At 57.4% G+C, this 19773-nt stretch overlaps 6 protein-coding genes across 6 annotated transcripts; 4 read left to right on the plus strand and 2 right to left on the minus strand.

The window, feature by feature from the left end:
* Positions 1-121: 121 nt before the first annotated feature.
* GIT2 (glycerophosphoinositol permease) lies at positions 122-1953 on the minus strand (the record flags this gene model as incomplete). Its single annotated transcript, XM_066774339.1, has 5 exons — positions 122-458; positions 552-1138; positions 1194-1227; positions 1281-1681; positions 1807-1953. The coding sequence occupies 5 exons, from the start codon at positions 1951-1953 to the stop codon at positions 122-124; spliced, it is 1506 nt and encodes a 501-aa protein (XP_066634458.1).
* A 1971-nt stretch (positions 1954-3924) lies between these two features.
* Positions 3925-5543, minus strand: ABD1 (mRNA cap guanine-N7 methyltransferase; the record flags this gene model as incomplete). The annotated part of the gene is made up of 4 exons (XM_066774340.1): positions 3925-3959; positions 4024-4190; positions 4243-5220; positions 5479-5543. The coding sequence occupies 4 exons, from the start codon at positions 5541-5543 to the stop codon at positions 3925-3927; spliced, it is 1245 nt and encodes a 414-aa protein (XP_066634459.1).
* Positions 5544-5937: 394 nt separating this feature from the next.
* On the plus strand, positions 5938-7515 carry RPN7 (proteasome regulatory particle subunit; the record flags this gene model as incomplete). The annotated part of the gene is made up of 3 exons (XM_066774341.1): positions 5938-6396; positions 6453-7264; positions 7323-7515. 3 exons carry the CDS (start codon positions 5938-5940, stop codon positions 7513-7515), a joined length of 1464 nt encoding a protein of 487 aa, XP_066634460.1.
* Positions 7516-8370: 855 nt separating this feature from the next.
* Positions 8371-9918, plus strand: ALT1 (alanine transaminase; the record flags this gene model as incomplete). The annotated part of the gene is made up of 3 exons (XM_066774342.1): positions 8371-8764; positions 8815-9611; positions 9664-9918. 3 exons carry the CDS (start codon positions 8371-8373, stop codon positions 9916-9918), a joined length of 1446 nt encoding a protein of 481 aa, XP_066634461.1.
* Positions 9919-10733: 815 nt separating this feature from the next.
* On the plus strand, positions 10734-11570 carry SLS55_002863 (uncharacterized protein; the record flags this gene model as incomplete). The annotated part of the gene is made up of 1 exon (XM_066774343.1): positions 10734-11570. The coding sequence occupies one exon, from the start codon at positions 10734-10736 to the stop codon at positions 11568-11570; it is 837 nt and encodes a 278-aa protein (XP_066634462.1).
* Positions 11571-12637: 1067 nt separating this feature from the next.
* SLS55_002864 (uncharacterized protein) lies at positions 12638-18093 on the plus strand (the record flags this gene model as incomplete). Its single annotated transcript, XM_066774344.1, has 3 exons — positions 12638-15761; positions 15815-15932; positions 15966-18093. The coding sequence occupies 3 exons, from the start codon at positions 12638-12640 to the stop codon at positions 18091-18093; spliced, it is 5370 nt and encodes a 1789-aa protein (XP_066634463.1).
* Positions 18094-19773: the final 1680 nt, after the last annotated feature.

The raw sequence follows: 19773 nt of genomic DNA on the forward strand, positions 1-19773 counted from the left end.
TTTTCCCATTTCCATCACTCACATCATCATAGTCTTACATACACCAACGCCTCCTCCACCTCAATCGGACCACCGCCCACCACTCCATCCCACCGTCCTCCCCCCAGCTTACCACCCCTCCCTACACCTTCACCCCCTGACCAACAATCCCACTCCCCGTCTCCACCTCCCCCGAACTAGTAGCACCCTTCAAACCCATCAAACTCGTATCGAACCCGTTCGCCCTCAAGTACTCCCTGAACCTCACGTCCTCCTCGTCGATGGTGTCCTGGCCGACGTCGGGCAAGAAAAACAAAGCGACGACGCCGGCGAAGATGGCGAGCGAGGACGCGACCCAGAAGGGGTCCTGGCCCTCGCGCGTCTTGTCGGGCGCGCGGGCCTGGATGACGGGGAAGACCCAGGTGCCGACGAAGGCGCCGATCTTGCCGACGGCGGCGGCGATGCCGTAGAATTGGCCGCTGTGTGGCAGAACAGAGAATGTGAGTGAGTGAGTGGGGGGAGAGGCGAGAGAGAGGATGGAATGAGAGGGGGGAGGGGGGACAAAGACTCACCGTATGCTCGTGGCGCTGATCTTGCTGGCCATCAACCCGATGTTGTCGCCGGGCCCCATCTCGCCGAGGCTGAGGAAGATGCCGTAGACGACGCAGAAGGCGGCGATGTTGCCGGGCTGCTCGAGACTGGCGTAGCAGCCGCCCATGACGAAGCCGACGATGCCCTGCAGGATGACGCCGAGGGCGAGGGTGCGCTTGGGGCCCAGCCACGGCACGTCGGCGAGGAAGGAGCCGAGCACGCAGCCGGGGATGTAGAAGAAGTTGATGAGCACGTTCCACGCGAACGACTTCCACAGCCGCTCGTCGGCGCCGAGCAGGTTCGAGACGATGGTCGAGCTGTAGATGCCGAAGGCGTAGGCCGAGAAGTCGTAGATGAACCAGATGAGCGAGACGACGAACAGCCGGAAGCCGTAGTACCGGAGCGCGAGCCAGTAGGGCGTCGTCGTGTCGCGCATCGACTCGCGCTTGTAGGCTTCGGGCTCCTGCAGCTTGAGACGCAGCCAGAGGAGCGAGAGGGGCGGGATGACTCCGAGCCCGAGGCAGATGCGCCATGCGGCCCGGAGGTGGTCTTCGGATGTTGCGAGGACCTGGGGGTGGTGATGAGTTCATCCGGATCCGCTTCATCGAAGGAGAGATACTTACAACGATCAGCGGCACAATGGCGGCAACAACGAATCTGGACTCAACTGTCAGTCAAGCGAAGCTGCTAAGAAGAGATTGCAAGCGCACCCGATATCGATCTGGACGTTGGTGAACAAGATAAACCACCTGTTGCGCGTCCCACTCTTCAGCTCTCCCGTGCTCTCGGCGCAACCGACACTACCAGCGGGGTACTCTCCACCGATTCCGATTCCAAGGAAAAAGCGATAGGCAGTCAGGGCAGCGAAAAGACCGGCAGGACTGCCTCCGGCGCCGTAGGAAGCGGTGCCGAGGATGGCGAAGAGGATGATGATCAGAGTGGAGGCCATGAGGGACCACTTGCGCGAGAAATGGTCGCTGGTGTAGCCGAAGAAGAGCATGCCCACGACGGTGCCGGCGAAGGTGATGGACGAGACGTTGTTCTGGGCGGAGCTGTTGGCGTAAGTGGTGGGGTAGATTTTGCTGAGCATGGTGTTGACGGATCCAATGACCTGTAGCGACGGTAAGAGCACATTCTCACAGCATCACGGTTGGTTGCGTTGGGCTGGACGGTCACGGGCTCACGTTATTCAGGTAGCCGTCACTGAACAGGCCTGTGCGACGTCAGTGCTGGCACCATGGCAATGGACGAGGTCGACGCACCGGCTCCGCAGGCAATGACAGGCCAGAGCCTCTCCCAGCGGCTCTTCTCGGTGGCGGCATAGCTGTTGCGGCGGGGCTCTGAAGACGACGTCTCGACGGTTTTGTCGCTTTGGGGCTCCATGGTTGCTGCGTTGGGATCCGTCGTGGGTTTGGGGAGATGCACTCGCACAGGACACGCAGGGCAAGGGCGAGGAAAAGTATGCGCAGCACAAACACGCGACCTCAAAGACCCGACTCTAGTGGCGCTTTTGGTGGAGAGGTGAGGTCTTGAAATCGGGGGCCCAGAACCGTCGCGGGACAAGGTGCAAAAGAAATCAATTGTTGGATGCCGGACGGAGGATATAAGAGGCCTGGGCAAGTCAGGTCGAGGCTGCTGGTTGGGAGAAAGTGGGCGCGAAGAGCGAAGAAGAAGAGGGAAGAGGGCTGGGCGGCGAAGTTGAGGTGCTAGGCAAGGTTGCAGCGGCGATAGGCGGCGGCGCATCACACGCATGCATGCATCGTTGGCCACTAAAGCCATCTAGCTCGGCTGGCGAAGGAGGAGGACATGGCCATCAGCCGCACGGCCTCGCGGCGTGCCGCAAAAGCCCACGCCGATTCGCCAGCTTTTGCCCTTTGCGACGCGGCGACCGAGGCTTTGGTGGGGTTGCAATGTGAGACGTAAACCGGCGACTACCGTACCGGTACGGAGTACGGGGATCCCAAAGCCTGGCTGCCGTTCCTTCGATAAGTAAGGAAAATTAGTTTGCTGCGCCGACTCGCCGACTCCAAGCATCCAGGCCTTGCCCATGACCGTTCTCGTCGTCTCTGTCTCCGCGCTCAAAGCGCAGCTGTCTCTACACCGGCGTCAGCGGCTCGCGCAGGAGGAGAAAGGACCGGGGCGTGGCGCGGCGGGGACGGCTGGCTCAAGCCTCGCCTGCGTCGCTTCCGTCGCGCGAACGGGCCTGGGCGAAGCTTGGTTTGTGCCCGTGACTCGAGATAAGCCTTCCATCCTTCGCCAGTGAAGACACTCCACACTATCGGCTTATCGCCGAAACTCCTCTGGGCCATCAAAGTTTTCTCCATTGAACCTGCGATGCATGCCTGTATGTACATAATACACTCCATGTGATTTTCTTTTCCTCCCAGCCAACTACCCATCCATCAAAAACCGGAGTATACTTAGATCCCCCAAAGCGATTCATGAAGAACAACTGTGTAGAAGCCTTGCAGGGAACGGTTTTTTTTTTTGTCCAATACGCTCAGAATATGCCACCGGTGTGCTCATTTGGCGTGAGGGCCATCACTGCTGTGCGAGACGATTTAGAAACAAAAGCGAGGATATCAAGAAGCTAGGGAATTTTCATTCGAAATCGCGAGGGATGTAGTTGGAGCTGCCCCGGATTCCTGGGCACCTTTGAAGTCGTTGTAGCTGTTCATTGATGTTTGGCATGCTCATCAGCTGTTGAAGAGTAGATAATTTTAGCAAATAAACTCGAGACTCATGCGTGGGATAGAAGATACGGAAGGTAAACGTCCAATGGTACGTGGGACGTCGATTTTAGGAAATCCTGATGAACGGAACAGCTGCTGAGATCAAGATACTCACTCCTTGTATTAGTACAAGAGCTGTCTGCTCAGAAAGTGCAAGGACAGTGACTGTCCTCTCGACTGATTATTGAAACTTCATCTTATACTGAGGATCTCTTTGAGATCACTTCTGCTACGTGGTGTCTTGTAGTTGGCGGCCTCGGTAGTCTCCCCTCTTGAATTGCGGCCATGCCTTCGGCAAGTAATCTCTGAAGCACCGTGTCTAGTACGGTAATACTCTAGCCCGGTCGTAGACTTGGAGATCGCAAAAGAAACTAGATTCTGCGGGCAACCCACTCTGAATCGTGCAACCGTTGACTGCCAAAAGCTTGTAGAGGACCTCGCGCAACTTCTTTAGATAGAACAGGCCCCCGTCGAATGCCGACAGCTGATAAGACTTCTGAGTGAAGCAATTACTAGTGCGCAAAGTTCCGAACTAAAGTAGGTCGGTTTCGGTGAAGACTGGGATAGAAGGCCATGCAAAGAAATAGCCGATGCCACCGGGAAAGTTGGTTTGAGCCCACGCTTAGACCTTGTAGAAGCAAAAGGCGTGGTAGAAGCCTATGTGAATTGGCGTCAGCATGGCAATAACAGTTGTTTTTGTAACATGGGAGTGAAATCTTACTTGCGGCCTCCATCTCCTCATCGCGAATCAGTAACGGTCCGCGATCCCTGCCTCTGACACCCATACGCTCACTCAATGGACCAAGCGTCGGATCGCCATTCTCTTCATCCCAGATCTCATTGAACGGCTTCCGGTATTGTAGCTCCAGGTTATAGTCTTCCGCAAGGCTAGAATAAAAGCGTCAGTATGTGCCATTATTCTCAGACTGGTTGCACTTACGCTCGAAAAGCTTCCCACGGCACGACGTATTCCGGTACTGATTCCACGGCCTCTTCAAGGAAGTAGAAGTACTTCCAGCCGAAAGGAGGCCTGAACACACCGTCTGCCGGCGTCTTCCCAGGGAACTTGACACGGTATATGCTGTTGCCCCACTCGACAGATTCGTCTTTGGGTAATTCACCTTCCTCTTTCTCTGCAGGCTGCGCTTCCTCCTTTGGCTCTTCCGCAGGCTTCTCAGGATCCCAGTCGTCATCACTAGCGTACGTAGGCGAATCCGAGCCGTCGGCGCCGCCCTCAGAAGCCTTACCCTTGCCATGTTTCTTGTGAAACTCTTCCACCTTAGCCGAGAGAATGTCTGAGTTAGGGATAACTCCGATGAATCGCCCTCCCTTCTTTAAGGAGCCGGCAACGTTGCGGAGCATCCCACGAGCCTTCTGTTCGCTTTCAAAGGCGTAGTGCATGCAGAACATCATCGTGACCACGTCGAAGCCTCCGCCCCCGAACCGACCCGCACCGCCGCTATCTGGCCCAACGCTTGGGTCGATTCCGACATCGCGAATGATGGGGATATCGCCAAGCCATTCGCCATAACCGTCCTTCGCAAAGAACTCGGCGTGGAAAACGTGCTGTGGCCGACCACGGTATGGCTTCCTCTTCATCTGCTCGTAGCGACCTCTCGCCTGGTCGATTGAAACGTCCGCGGGGTCAATGCCGACATACAAATCGACACGACGAGGTGCTGACTGCCACTTTTGGAGATCGCCTCCCTTGCCGCACCCAATGTCCAGCACAAGAATGTTCTCCCCGTATCTCGATTCTCCCAGAGACTCATCACCTGGAGAGAATTTCTGGATTATACATGACTTCACCCAGTTGTTGAAACTCCGCAGTCCCTTGATTTTGCTGTCCGTCTTGCGCCATTCACGGCCACGTTCAGGCACTGCGTTGTAGTGCTGCTTCACGACATCGCCCACACCTCTGGCGGCGGCAGCGGCTTGCCTTTCTCTTTCTAACTCTCGATCGCGTTCTTCTTGACGACGGCGGGCAGCCTCACGCTCAGCCTGACTGATACGTGCAGCACCGCCGGGACGCTTCAGCTGGCGGGGTGGGGAGCGCGAAGGTGAGCGCGGAGGGCTGGGATCTCTTGCATCTGACCGAGACTTGCCAGGTCCGGGAGGGGGTCTTCGGTCGCGGTTTGTACGGGCTGAGGCACCGGGACGCTTGCGTGGAGGTGACCTGGATCTGGAATGAGAGCGGCCGCGCTTTTGGCTGCTCGAGGGAAAGCCTCGTTCCTGCGGCATGGCGAGGCGGGGATCCCTGTGTGCTTGACCGGTGGCGTGGATGGGTTGAAGTCTGTGAGTTGCAGCAGTGGAAAAGGTTGCGGCAAGAGTTTGCAAGTCAGGACCGGGAGTGCAGGCGGTCAGATGGTGACCAGCAGGTGCAGGTGATCGAACAATGGGTTTGACAGACAATGTTGGCGGTTCAAGGAAGCTGCGTGCGGCTCTCGAGCTGTTCCTTGGGCCTGTGACGCCAAACGCCGAAGACTAGCCGCCGCCGAGCTGCGACAACGAGCTTCCATCAACACGCCGCCACCACCCATAGCTCCGTCACCACCACCCTTCCTCGTCATCCATCCCCCAACCGCCCCGTCGCTATCTCCCTCCCTCCGTCTCCCGTTTCCGGTCATCTTTCACCATGGGGGAGCCACAGTACGCCAAGAACCCCGACCTTCAGCTGTCGCAACACATCTTCCACATCACGAACCCGTACTCGTCCAAGGCCACCCAGGACTCGTCGCTGAAGATCCTCCAAGATGCCATCAAGGAACACAAGATGGCGCCCCTCTACCGCCACCTGGCGCACCCCTCAGAGGGTATCTTGAACGCTTCTGGTGAAGGCTCCACCCAGCAGCCGGTCCGCCCGAGGAGAGCGTCATCCAGCATAGGAAGCTTGCTCGCGCCCACCAAGCAGCCGGCCTTGAACGTCACCCTACCGTGGGACGAGAAGCTCTACGAGGAGCTGAAGGCGGATAATGAGAAGGAACTGGAAGCTATACAGAAGGAGGAGGACGAGGCGGTCGAGAAGGCCGGGGAGACCGAGATTCAGACGGCACGAGGCAAGAGGGCAGAATTCTGGACGCGTGTCGGAGACAAGGTTCGTCCACGGCCTCGCACCTACGAGGGAACTCTCTAACAGTGGTTTTCAATCAGGACAAGGCGATCGCAGCATACGAAGCTGTCTTCGAAAACACGGGCATCCTCGGCAACAAGATTGATATCGTTCTTGCCATTGTCCGCGTTGGCCTCTTCTTCGGCGACAAGATCCTTGTCAAGAAATCGGTGGAGCGTGCGACTGCGCTGGTTGAGAGCGGTGGTGACTGGGACCGCCGCAACCGCCTCAAGGCCTACTCTGGGCTGCACTACCTCACCGTCCGCAGCTACAACCAGGCCGCGCCGCTGCTCCTCGACAGCCTGTCCACATTCACGAGCTACGAGCTCTGCAGCTACTCCAACCTCGTCATATACGCCGTGCTCGCCGGTTCCGTCTCCTTGAAGCGTGTGGATTTCAAGTCCAAGGTGGTTGATGCACCGGAGATCAAGGCAATTCTCGGCGATGGCGAGGAGAAGCTCTCGGCGTTGACAGGTGCTGTTTCGTCAGGCCCTGCTGCTGGGGACGAGGAGAAGCCCGAAGGCACGACAAGCTCGACCACTCCCGGAGCAGCTGCGGTCAACCTTACGACGTTGGGCCAGACGAACCCGGATACGGAGGCGCAGATTGACTTCAGCCCGCTGGCAAACCTCGTCAACAGCCTGTACCAGGGCAACTACCGCAATTTCTTCCTCGCTCTGGCCGCAGTCGAGGAGAACTTCCTCAGCAAGGATCGCTACCTGTACGAGCACCGCGGCTGGTTTGTCCGTGAGATGCGCCTGCGCGGCTACCAGCAGCTCCTCCAGAGCTACAGGGTCGTTGGCCTCCAGAGCATGGCCAACGACTTCGGAGTTTCCATGGACTTCCTCGACAAGTGAGTCAATCCGGGCCGAGCCTTCTGCGAAGGGAGAATAGCTGACACGTCTCAACAGGGATCTCTCCAAGTTCATTGCGGCAGATCGCGTGCCGTGTACCGTCGACCGCGTCCGCGGCATCATCGAGACGAACCGACCGGACGACAAGAACAAGCAATACAACGACGTGGTCAAGCAGGGCGACCAGCTGATCACCAAGCTCCAGAAGTACGGACAGACGGTCAGGCTTCGGGGCAGCGAACGGGGTTGAGCTGTCGGGGCGCAGGATGTGGGGGAGCTAGCAGAAAATTTGTAATGGCCTAAGACTCAGATTCGCAAGTGCACGAAGCGTAGAGTAATGCTTATCGCGAATTTCCGCTTTGATACGACGCACAGGTCGCACAAATGTTGCACCAGCCATGTCTTCGCGCCCTGGGTAGCTGCGGCATCGGCCACGGCGGGAAGGGAGGAGCCGTTCCGCCAGCATACATTTAAACATGCTGCCCGTCGCCGCCGAGTTCCAAGCTCTGCTCCGCTTCTCCCTCTCGCTGCCCGCCCCGCCCTGCCGCGCCGCCCAGGTTCCTCTCGCGCCTGATAAGCGACCGGCGATCCCGGACCCTTGGACCAGCACCACGGTTGAGATTGGCGACATGCGTTGACCAACCGCTGCAGCGTGAATTACATCAGGATCTCAGCGCGTCGCAGGTAGCACAGTGGGACAAGCCCGCCCAGACATCCGCACACACCCCACGCGTCAGGAGCGCGGCACCGTCATGGCTGTGCGCCGGCTGACACTCAGCCGCGCCGCGAGGACGTTACAGTCATGCAGTCGAGTCACCCCGGCGGCCCTGCGCTCGCCGATTTGCGGTACGAGCCCTCTTCTCCACGCGCCGCAGCCTACCCCACTGCGCGCACCCCTCGTGCTCCAGCGCCGATGACGGCCACATGTGCACCCTCGGGCCAGCTTCCGTTCCGCCAAAGCTGAATAACTGTCCCAGCACCTGTGCTAAGTCGCATTTATATAGCATCCGCCGCTGCCTTTGTCGGCGCTCAACCCGGTCACCCGCACTCACCTCCGCATTTCCCCGCCGTCACCGCCCGCACCTATTCCTCCACCCCCGCCAAGATGAAGGCTCTCTCGATCAACAACATCAACCCCCACGTCAAGGAAGCCAAGTACGCAGTGCGCGGCGAGCTCGCAGTCAAGAGCGAGGAGTACCGCGCTCGGCTGGCCAAGGGCGACAAGGGCGACCTTCCGTTCGACACCGTCATTTCGGCTAACATTGGCAACCCGCAACAACTTGACCAGAAGCCTCTCACCTTCTTCCGCCAGGTCGCCAGCCTGATAGAGAACCCTCTGCTGCTGGACCATGAGGACGTACTGAAGAACAGCCTGGGCTACAAGCAGGATGTCATCGACAGGGCGAGGAAGCTGCTCAAGGACGTCGGAAGTGTCGGCGCATACAGCCAGAGCCAGGGCTCGCCGGCTGTCAGGGAGGAGGTTGCCAAATACATCGAGAGTACGTTCTGCAGCACCGTGTGGTGGGACACGTGGTTCTGACTGTAGTAGGACGCGACGGATACCCGGCCGACCCCACGAACATCTTCCTCAGCGGCGGCGCCTCCTCCGGGGTGAACGCGCTCCTCCACATCATTTGCGAAAACGAGAAGAGCGGTGTCCTCGTCCCGATTCCCCAATATCCTCTGTACACCGCCACACTTTCCGTCCTAAACGCCCAGGCCGTACCGTACTATCTTGATGAGGCGTCGCACTGGGGAACCAGCCTGGAAGACATCAAGACTGGCTATGAGAAGGCTGTCGCGGATGGTATTGACGTGCGCGCGATCGTCGTCATCAACCCTGGCAACCCGACTGGTTCCAGCTTGAGCGCGGAAGACATTCGCAGTGTTCTGAAGTTCGCGGCGGAGAAGAACTTGGTGGTCATGGCCGACGAGGTCTACCAGACAAACGTGTTCAGCGGGAAATTCATCTCGTTCAAGAAAGCGCTGCGCGATCTGCAGAAGGCGGAACCTGGCAAGTACGACGAGCTGGAGCTTGCTTCCCTGCATTCCATCTCCAAGGGCATGGTGGGTGAATGCGGCCACCGTGGTGGATACTACGAGATGGTCGGATTTGATCCCCAGGTCAAGGCCGAGATTTACAAGTTCGTGTCCATTCAACTCTGTGCTCCTGTCATTGGTCAGTGCTTTGTTGAGATGATGGTCAACCCGCCCAAGGAGGGCGAGCCGAGCTATCCCCTGTATAAGGAAGAGCACGACGGAATCTACAAGAGTTACCATGACCGCGCGATGGCGCTCTTCGAGGCCTTCAAGAAGATGGAGGGCGTGGAGTGCGCTTCTCCTGCCGTAAGCTTCCCCTCATTAATCTCCGGAACCGCATAAGCTGACTGTCCCCCAGGGCTCGATGTACCTGTTCCCGACCATCAACCTCCCGAAGAAGGCGATCGAGCAGGCCGAGAAGGAAGGCCGCCAAGCTGATGAGTTCTACGCGCTGCGTATGCTTGACGCGACCGGTGTCTGCACTGTGCCTGGCTCCGGGTTCGGCCAGAAGGAGGGAACGTACCACTTCCGCACCACTTTCCTCGCACCAGGCACGGACTGGGTTGGACGTATTGTGGAGTTCCACCGCAAGTTCATGGAGGAGTTCAGGTAGTTGACGCCATCTGCGCAGCGATGACGACGGCCATTCAAGAGAAAGAGACGAGCAATGTGAGCAGGGCGTTGGGGATGTATGATGGAAGCATCTAGTGCAAGACTTTGTACAGTACGAGCATACTCCCTCGACTCACGTTGGGGATTTGAAGAACTTAGCAAACTATGCTTACTGAGCAGTGAGATCTCAAGGCACTGAAACAGTCGAGCTCGGCCGAAGTGCCAGGTGATCAATCGGAGCGTGTCGGCTCCCTCAACCAGTGCAGCCCGTCAGCACACAACGCCTCGTCTACGCGTCGCCTATGCAGGCCACGACAGCAGCGATGCATCTGAAAAAGGCATCTTGCTGCCAGCTCACTCCCCAATCAAGTTTAGCAGGGGGGTTTCCCCGCAACTGGGCTGCCATGCCTGCTTTGCCCCTCTCGTGTTGGTGCGGCTCCCCTCATCAATCCCGACGCAAATCTCACCGCGCACACTTTCAAACTTAGTCCAATCCAGTGAGATCATAAGGCTGAAGATCCCTAAAGTTTCTACCCAAGCCCGCCCTCACCATGAGGCTGATGCTTACCTCCGGAACGCGTCAGCCCCCAGTCTCTACCGGAGTCCGGAATTCTCGCCCTTACGCATCGGCATACTTATGTCAGGCATGACGTTGGCTTGGAGGACGCGTATGCTGGCTTGGGGTTACCTATATATGCAGGTCCTGTGCAGGTTCGTGTCATTATTGTTCACCCACCCCGCAAAACTTCATTCACTGCCTTCCTCTGAACCGCAAACCTCTCTTGCTCGACCTTACACCAACATCTTCTTTGCAAGATGATGAGCCAAATTTTCACCGCGGTGGCTTTCGTCGCCGCGCTCGCTACCCCAGCCACCGCCCAGCCCGGCGGACCTTGGGGCACCGGCACCACCGCATGGTCGGGCGCGCCGTCTGACTGGTCCACGCGATCAGACTGGTCTTCCTGGACCAGCGCCAACTCGGGCTGGAAGTCAGACTGGTCCTCGTGGGCCAGCGGCTGGGCCACCAATTCCAACGGCGACTACGACCCTTCCGTCTGGAGCACCAAGACCAAGCCATGGACATCATGGACATCCGGCGGGCCCTGGACCACCGGCGGGCCCGGCGGCTCATGGGGAGGAGGACCCGGCGGCCCTGGCGGCTGGGGCCCCGGCAGCGGCGCGGGAGGCTGGGGCGGTAGCCATTCGGGCGGGCCCTTCGGCGGCAACGCCCCGTGGGGCCCGTGGCAGTCCAGCGGCGACTGGACGACGGGCGCGTGGACGAAGTGGTGGGGCGGCTCGGCCTGCCCGGCCAGCACCTGGTCCGGCTGGACCGACGGGCCCTGGGGCACCAGCGCGCCGTGGACGACCTGGTCCGGCTGCACCGTCTCGACCACGTCGACCTCGACCTACACGACGACGCCCGCGACCGGCACGCCCTCGGTGGCCACGTCGTACGGCATCAAGGTCGCCGAGGCCACCGCCGCCGCGCAGTCCAGCGGCAGCTCCGGCTCCGCGGCCTCGACGGGCGGCGCCGACAGTTCCAGCGCCGGCTCCAGCGGCAGCTCCGACTCGAGCAGCGCCGGATCGACCGCGACGGTTGCGCTCTTCGGCACGATGGCGGCAACTGCGTTCGTCGCCATGTTGATGCTGTAGTCGAGTCGAGCACGATACGCACCTCACGAAGCATTTGATATCCAGGAACTGGTGTTTGGATGCATGCAGATTGGCTGTTCTTGTCTTCTTTGTTGCCTTCTTGGTCCTCCTGGAAAAATGATCCTGGCAAGCCTTATATCCCGGTCGTTGAAGGTCTAGCATGGGGCATTTGTTGCGGTTCGACTGACTGAACGACTCTCTTTTACCCGTCACATGTTCGGCTGTACTTAAGCATTAGTCTGGTCCGGCATAATTAACTTTAATCTGACCTCTGCTTCCCTGTAGTGACGTGTGTGCTCGACCTTTGATGAAGTGTCGTGTCTCTGACAGCGACTTGGCGGTGGAGACGAAGGGTGGTAGAGGTGCGGAGACTATCCGGGGCAAACGAAGGGTGTCAAATCCCAGGGCTCAAATCAGGCACATGCGCTCCCACGTGTGACAGAGCTCAAAGCTCATGCGCTCGGCACAATCATTGGTAGCCAGGAATGGCGCCAGCGACTCGGGCTAGTGTTTAGCATTCCTGAACACCTCACGGTATTATTTATGATGTAGCGATGACCGGCATGCTCGAACCCATCGCATTAATCATCGTGATTCATTGATGAGTTGTTGCCTTATCGGCGTGCCCTTCGCCTAATTGCCGGCCCCGCGCATCGTCATCGACCTCCCCTCCCGAGTCGTCCACACGCGCCGCTCTAGCCCGCTAAGCTCCGCTCCCGCCCGCCACTGCAACCGCGCCTCGCACTTCCCTCTCAACCTCTCAACCTTCACCTAAAATCCCCGCCGCCGTACGCCCGACCGACGCGCCAACTTCTCGACCGCCTCGTTCATCTGCAGCTTCGTTCTCAACGCGCGCCCATCGCTCCGCTACCCCGCGCTTTATCAACCGCATCCGCCACCTGTCATCGCCGGGCCATATTTCGCGCCCTGCGAATTCGACCCCCTCCTCCGGAGTCGTCCTCTACGCTTCGCACACGCACCTTTAAACACGCTTTGACTCGTCATAGTCAATAGCGAGGTGCACCTGCCGAAGCCAAAGGGAACGTCTCCCCGCCACCATCCAGCACATGAGCGGATATCTCTGGAAATACTACCTCGAAGATGATGTCGGGGCTTTTCGACACCTGCTGGAAGGTACCGCCTCCTTTGCGCGCCCGTCTGCGCCGAGGATCAATACCGGCGCATCCTTCGGCCAGGCCAGTCCAGCCGCCTTCATAGGGAGTCCCGGGAGTCTCGGAACTTCCCCGACATTGACCACGCGGGCGCGTCGCGATTTTGGTGGAACTCCCCGGTCTGCGACAGGGCTGACCCGCGCCGACGTCAACTCCAAGGATGCGAACGGCCTGACCCTTCTGCATCATGCGGCTTCCTCGACCTCCGCAAACGCATTGGGCTTTGCCACGGCTCTCCTTGAGCACCCCTTGACCGACCTGTACGCGCAAGATCTTGAGAACGGATGGACGGCGCTGCACCGCGCTTTTTACTTTGGCAATGTCGCCATCGCACGCTCCATCATGGACCGCGATGTCCTCGACGCGCTCGGACACGGCAGCAGTGGAGTGGTACAACATGCGGGGGGCTTGGTCAAAATCAAGGATAAAGAAGGGAATGGCCCACTAGATCTGTTTGCGGCCACCATTGCAGACCGTACATTGAGACCTGAGGAGAACTCCGCAGCGGACGCGTTCGGAGAGGATGACGATGATTTTGGATACGACGATAGTGGCGACGGAGAGGATAGGCCTGCGCGCCGCAAGCTCGCGCCAGTCATGGACATCCATGGCGATGAGCTTTTCACGTTCGGCAGCAACAGGAATGTCACTCTGGGTTTCGGCGACGAGGACGATCGGCAGTTTCCCGAGCGCATCATTCTCCGCAGGCCGGACCATTTGTTGAGGAGGTTTTACCGCGAACATCTGGAGCGCAAACAACAAGACTGGGCCAACACTGACTCCGTGAATGACTGGTCTCCATTGGCATCGATCCACAGCATGCCCGTCTCTGACCTCCCCACTGTCATCAGGAGCACGCCTCTTCTGATCCAGGACGTGAAAATGTCAAAGCTTTCCACTGCTGTCTTGACCACGGATCCCGAGTCAAATCTCTACATGTGTGGCCATGGACCGGGTGGCCGGGTTGGCACTGGAGATGAGACTACTCGGTTTCAATTTACGTGCATTGAAGGAGGCGCTTTAGCGAAGAAGAAGGTTATTGCTGTAGCGCTCGGCCAAAACCATTCCCTAGCTCTTTCGGATGAAGGAGAAATCTTCTCTTGGGGAAACAATGGCTATGGCCAGTTGGGCTATGGCCTGCCAAAGACGCTCAAGGATGAGGACCCCGTTCAGCTTCTGCCACGACAGATTTTTGGACCTCTTAAGAAAGAGATTGTCGTCGGTGTTGCCGCATCGAGGATTCATTCCGTTGCCCACACATCTTCTTCGCTCTACACCTTTGGCAAAAGTGAGGGTCAGCTTGGTATCGTTGACTCGGACGCTCGATCCTTGGAATCTCAAGTCACTCCTCGCAAGGTCGCCGCTTCGCTCTTCTCCTCGCCTATCAAGTCGGTCAGTGCCATTGAAAGGGCCACTGTCTGCCTACTTGAGAATCACGAGGTTTGGGTCTTTGCAAACTACGGTTATGCCAAGGTTTCGTTCCCCTTGGATGGATTTTCAAACTACTTCCTCAAGCAAAGTTTCTTGACAACGAAATACGACACCACGCCAAACAGAATCTGCAAGGTGACTGCAGGCGGTGACAACATTTCGGCGCTTTCGACCAATGGTGAGATTTACACTGTTGCGGTGAGCAAGCGTTCAGAGTCCGGACAGGACAGTACTGCATCCACGACAAATCCAAGCAAGATTCGCGGAGCACTGTCCCAACCGTACAGAATCTGGTCGCTGAAAAAGGGCGACATGGCTGCTCGCGACGTCGATGTGGACCAGGATGGCTCCGTCATTCTGACCACGCAGGCTGGCACTGTATGGAGACGAGTCAAGAGAGCAAAGATCAAGGACGCAACCGCTTCCGGTACGGGAGAGTACAAGCCAAAGGACTACAAGTTCCTTCGCGTCCCAGGCCTCACCCGTGTCACAGCCGTTAGAGCTTCCGCGTTTGGCGCCTACGCAGCCGTGCGGAAAGACTGCGATGTCACCAAGACTCAGGTGCAGGTGGATTCACCCACGCTCTGGGACGACGTGTTCCCGCTGTTGCCCTTTGGAGACTGGGCCACGCAAGACGATGGGCTGGATGATGATGTGCAAGCGTCTGAGATCCAGCTTCTGACGAGACGTGCACTCGAGTCGAAAGATTTCGAACAAGATTTGAAGGACGCATTATTCGGCATCGACGAAGATGATGAGACGTTTGACATGGTCATCGGGTCTACTGTCTCCGAGGTTCGCATTCCTGTGCACCAGTGGATCTTCGCTGGTCGCAGCAAGGTCCTTCGGCAAGGCCTCGCTGAATTCCAGCACACCGGCACTTTCTCCCTTCCTGAAGTTCTCTCTCTGGACCAAGATGATCGTGGCCGAACTCTACTCGTCCTCCAGGGCATAGATGTGCTCGCCATGTTCAACTTCGTCCTGTACTTTTATACCGACAATATCGTAGACTTCTGGCACTACACGCGCCAGTATCCGAAGTTGGCATTCAGGTATCGTCAGGTCCGGACGGAGCTCATGAAGTTGTCTTCAAAACTTGAACTCAGGCAGCTTGAACCCGCCGTTCGCCAGATGGTGAGACCGAAACGGTCTCTGACCATGGACATGGAGCTCGCCATCAAAGATCCCGCATTCTTCGACAACGGGGACGTCATACTGGAACTCGCAGATAGCGAGCTCAGGGTCCACAGTGCACTTATGGTTCAGCGCTGTCCTTTCTTCGAGGGCATGTTCAAGGGCAGAGCAGCAGGCCTCTGGCTCGCCGGCAGGCGCGAGGCCTCATCCGATCCTTCCGAGGCCATCAGAATCGACTTGAAGCACATCGAGCTGCACATTTTCGAACTGGTTCTGCGGCATCTGTACGCTGATGCGGGCGATGAGCTCTTCGATGATTTCGTGTCAGACAACTTCGGCGAATTCCTAGCCCTCAACGAGTTCCTGGATCACGTCATGGATGTTTTGTCTGTAGCCAACGAGTTGATGCTGGACAGACTCTCGCAAGTCTGCCAGCAAGTCATTGGCCGATACGGTGAGTGCGACTAGCCTTGACAAACATGTGCACAATACTAACCAATATTGTAGTCAATGTTCGCAACATTTGCCAACTACTCAATGCTCTTTCGCCGTGCTCGGTGACGGAGTTCAAGGATGCTGGGCTCGAGTACATCTGCCTCAGCCTGGAGGCAGTGTTGCAGAACGGGTACGTATGACAATCTGTAAGGGTCGATAATAGTCTAACAGCAAACTACAGAGTACTCGACGAGCTGGACGAGGATCTTATCCTTGAGTTGGATCAAATCGTCCGCGAGAACCAGGTTGCATGTCTGCCCATTGCGAAGAGTGGGCGTGCCGAAGCGCTACTGTTCGAGAAGTATCCTGAGCTGGCGGAGCAAATCGATCGCCGGAGACGGGCAAAGGTTGATGCTATTATGCTGCAAAGCAAATACGCTGATAGCCCTGCCCGTTTGTCCACGTCGCTCAAGGCCGGTAGTTACGATGACCAGTCTTCGCCCATGCAGCAAAAATCACGACGACGCTCGGCCAAGGACTTCAAAGCGGCGCAGGAGAGCCCGACGCTTGCGCCAGCGCTCAAGGGCAAGGGCTCCGTTGCGGACTTGATGTTCGACATGGACGACGATGTCGACCCGGAAAGTAATGAGCTTGACCCTGACGCGTCACGTTCAATGAAGTCTCCTACGGCAGCCCTTGGCGGGGCAGTTCAAGATGTTTCTCTCGGATTTCCGACGTCGAGTCCATGGCAAATCCCCAAGGCCGCGTCCAAAAGAGAAGGTCCTGATTCTGCAATCGCAAGCCCGTTATCTCATACCCCCAGAAGTCTGGGTACTCCTCTGGATTCAATAACCACATCGATCACTCGTCCCGCCGACAAGCCTTGGGGCACAACACCTCTAAAGACAAGCAAGCTGGACATGAAAGATATCATGGCTGAAACTTCTTCGACCCAGCCGTCTAACATCTCTCTGGCATTGTCCGCGCAAGCCAAGGATGACCGCTCAACTGGCTCCTTCGCTGCGACCAAACTCTCCCAAAAAGAGCGCAAGAAGCTGCAACAACAAGCAGGCAAGGCCGAGGCAAGTGTAGGCAGCCCAGTGAACAATGAACCCAGACCCGCAGCGTCACCATGGCAGATGAAGCCTCCGGCGGCGAAGGTCGCGCTTAAAGACGTTATGAGTTCTACATCGCCGACTCCGACACAACAAGAACAGCAGCAGCAGCAGCAGCAGCCCGCCAAGGTTCGCCCGAACCTAACAATGCGCCAGACCATTGCAAACAACGGCCCAGCTTCCAAACCCAAGTCAGCAAACGCCGTGCCCACCGCACCCACCTCTGCGCCATCACTCCCTCAATCCTCACCATCCAGCAACAAGAACGTCACGCCCGCCTCGGGCAAAGGCTTCGCCATCCCCCGCCCAGACGCCCCCTCGTCCTCGACCCCGGCAATCCCGCAAAGCATCCGTCACATCTCGGCGCCATCGCACTCGGAGGCAAGCTTGTCAATGGGTCTGGCCGACATCCTGTCGATGCAGCAGGCGGAGAAGGAGTCGATCGCGGCCGCGGCGGCGAAACGCAGCTTGCAGGAAATCCAGCAGGAGCAGGAGTTCCAGGAGTGGTGGGACAAGGAGAGCAGGCGAGTCATGGAAGAGGAGAGAGACAGGGCCAGGCGGGAGAAGAAGGATACGTCGGCCAGGGCCGGTGCTGGCTCTTCTTCGAAGAAGACAGGCAAGAAGGCGAAGGGTGAGCAGAAGGCAGCTACTGTCGGTGGAGACGAGTCGACCGCGCATGCGAAGGCCGGTGGGGCGGGCGCGAAGAAGGGTAATGGTGGTGGTGGGCGGGGCAAGAAGGGCAACGCCGCCGGGTCTGGGCCAGCCGGTCCAGGACCAGCTCCAGATTCCGTTATCGTTCCAGGTGCAATAATACCCACCACCACCACCACCACCACCACCACCACCCCTGACGCCTCCACCGCCACGTCGACCAAACCGTCTGCGGCTAAGTCGAATAAGAAACAGAAGAGCAGCGGTAAACCCGGTAAACACCAGCAGCAGCCTCCCAATCATCCTCGCTCATCTTCCATCACCGCCGCCGCCGCCGCCGCCACCGCTGCTCCCATGCCCTCTTCCTCCCCTGCCCTCCCGGCGGCTCCTGCCGCTGTCAACGCCGAGAAAATTCCACCGGCCGGCCCTCGCAAACAACAGCATCACCACCGTCCACGTGGCGGCGGCGGCACCAGCGGGGGCCCGGGCAAGCGGCAGCAACAGCAGGCACAGCAAGCACAGGCCAGCGGTGGACACCATCAACCGTCGCCGCCACACCAACCACCACCCACCACGGCGGCATGATGAGGGCAGGGCAGGGCATGCAGAAAGCTGGGAACGGGGGCAACTACTACTACTTACCTCGGGACGAAACTATCCTGCCCCTTCGGCAAACCCCGCCTGTGGCCACTGCTGCTTTTGTGTTTTTGTTTTTCCCTTTTTACTCGATGTAGATACACACACACACACACACACACACACGCCGTGCTGGTCAGCATTATTTACGATTCTCCATATCAATAATTCTTCTCTTTTTCTTTCCTCTGTTCTTGCCTGAGCCTGAGGCCTCACTCACATTTTTTTTAAAACCTTTCTTGCCAACTTTTGTTTTTTCTGTGGCGCGGAATAAACGTCATTGAATTCCCCCTGCGGTTTGATTGGTTACGGATGGATGGATGGATGGATGGATGGATGGATGGATGGATGGACGAACGAATAGATGGACAAAAAAGCAAACGGATGGACGAAAGAAGGGAAAATGGGGAAAGGGGTATATCAAACTATTAGACACACTAGAGAGAGTAGAGAAACCATGCAACTGTGCGTACCAGTTTTTTCGCGACGGTAACAGGCAACACAGATGGGAAGAAAGTGAAGAGAGAGGAAGAAAAAAAAAAGAAGAGACGCAAAGTTCTGCTGCTTACCTATCGAATTCCCTTCGTATATTTGCCAAAAGACAGTGACAGTTGTAAAAAAAAAAAAAAAAAACCGGTGAACACCCACAGGAAGGAGGGAGGGGTTGTAGGTCGTCCAATCCGATTGTATGTACGAGTCTCGCAGCGGGTGGCAGAAGAGCTCGCTGGGCCTCCAAGCTCCATCGGCAATGCTGCTTGCTATCCTTTCAACATGGATACTTGGACCCAAGATATCCGGACGTAGATGCGAGTCTTGAATGCGCTCAAAGGCGTCCGGCTCTTCTTGTATTGACATACCTATAAATATGGGTGCAATACTTTTTTTTTTTAATTCGGGGAGGAAGATATACTGGTGGTAGGCCCAATTCTTTCGTCACCTGCTGTGTACTGAGCTTGAACTCGAACATATTGTCCGCGCATCTGGCTTCTACTGCCCGCGTGCGAGGTCTCAAATTCTCTTCATCGCAGAGCAAACCTCGTGCGTACCCGTCTGGTTTCAGCGGGTCACGGTGGGATATGCAAAGTACCTGCAAATGCCAAGAAGCCAATGGTGACGATTTCCGCTCGGAGATGAGCGACTTAAGCGAGAGGGGAGCGGAGCGAGAACGGGCGAAACGTCCAGCCTGAACAAGGGGGGGGAAAAGTGCGCATGTGAGCGAATTATTTCTCTCTCATGTGACGTTACATAGAGTGACATGTAGGCCCTCACTTTGACGAACGTCGTTGCAGGATTTTCGGAAATTGCACGTTGGGAAGGGCGAGATGCCATTAGCTCTATTTCAGGCACGCTTGGATCAATAATAGCTTTCCGTCTGCTGCTACCATCTGCTAGCCACCGTCTGTGCAATTGTACCTAGCTAAATCTAAGCTAGAAGGTTCTACCGTAGGATTCCCCGCCGTAACATGCAGTGGAACATTTCCGTGCTTGCGAAACGTCAGAGAAGGTATTAGCGAACAGCCAAGATGGAGCTTTCATGAAGTTAGTGACAGGTCTGCTACCCGATGTCTGCGAATTGAAGAGCTAAGCCTTGCCGTGGCGGATGCGAGCTAGGCATCGAGGAGGTCAATA

Source organism: Diplodia seriata (genome assembly GCF_021436955.1).
Source record: "Diplodia seriata strain FDS-637 chromosome Unknown scaffold_3, whole genome shotgun sequence".
Classification (NCBI taxonomy): domain Eukaryota; kingdom Fungi; phylum Ascomycota; class Dothideomycetes; order Botryosphaeriales; family Botryosphaeriaceae; genus Diplodia; species Diplodia seriata.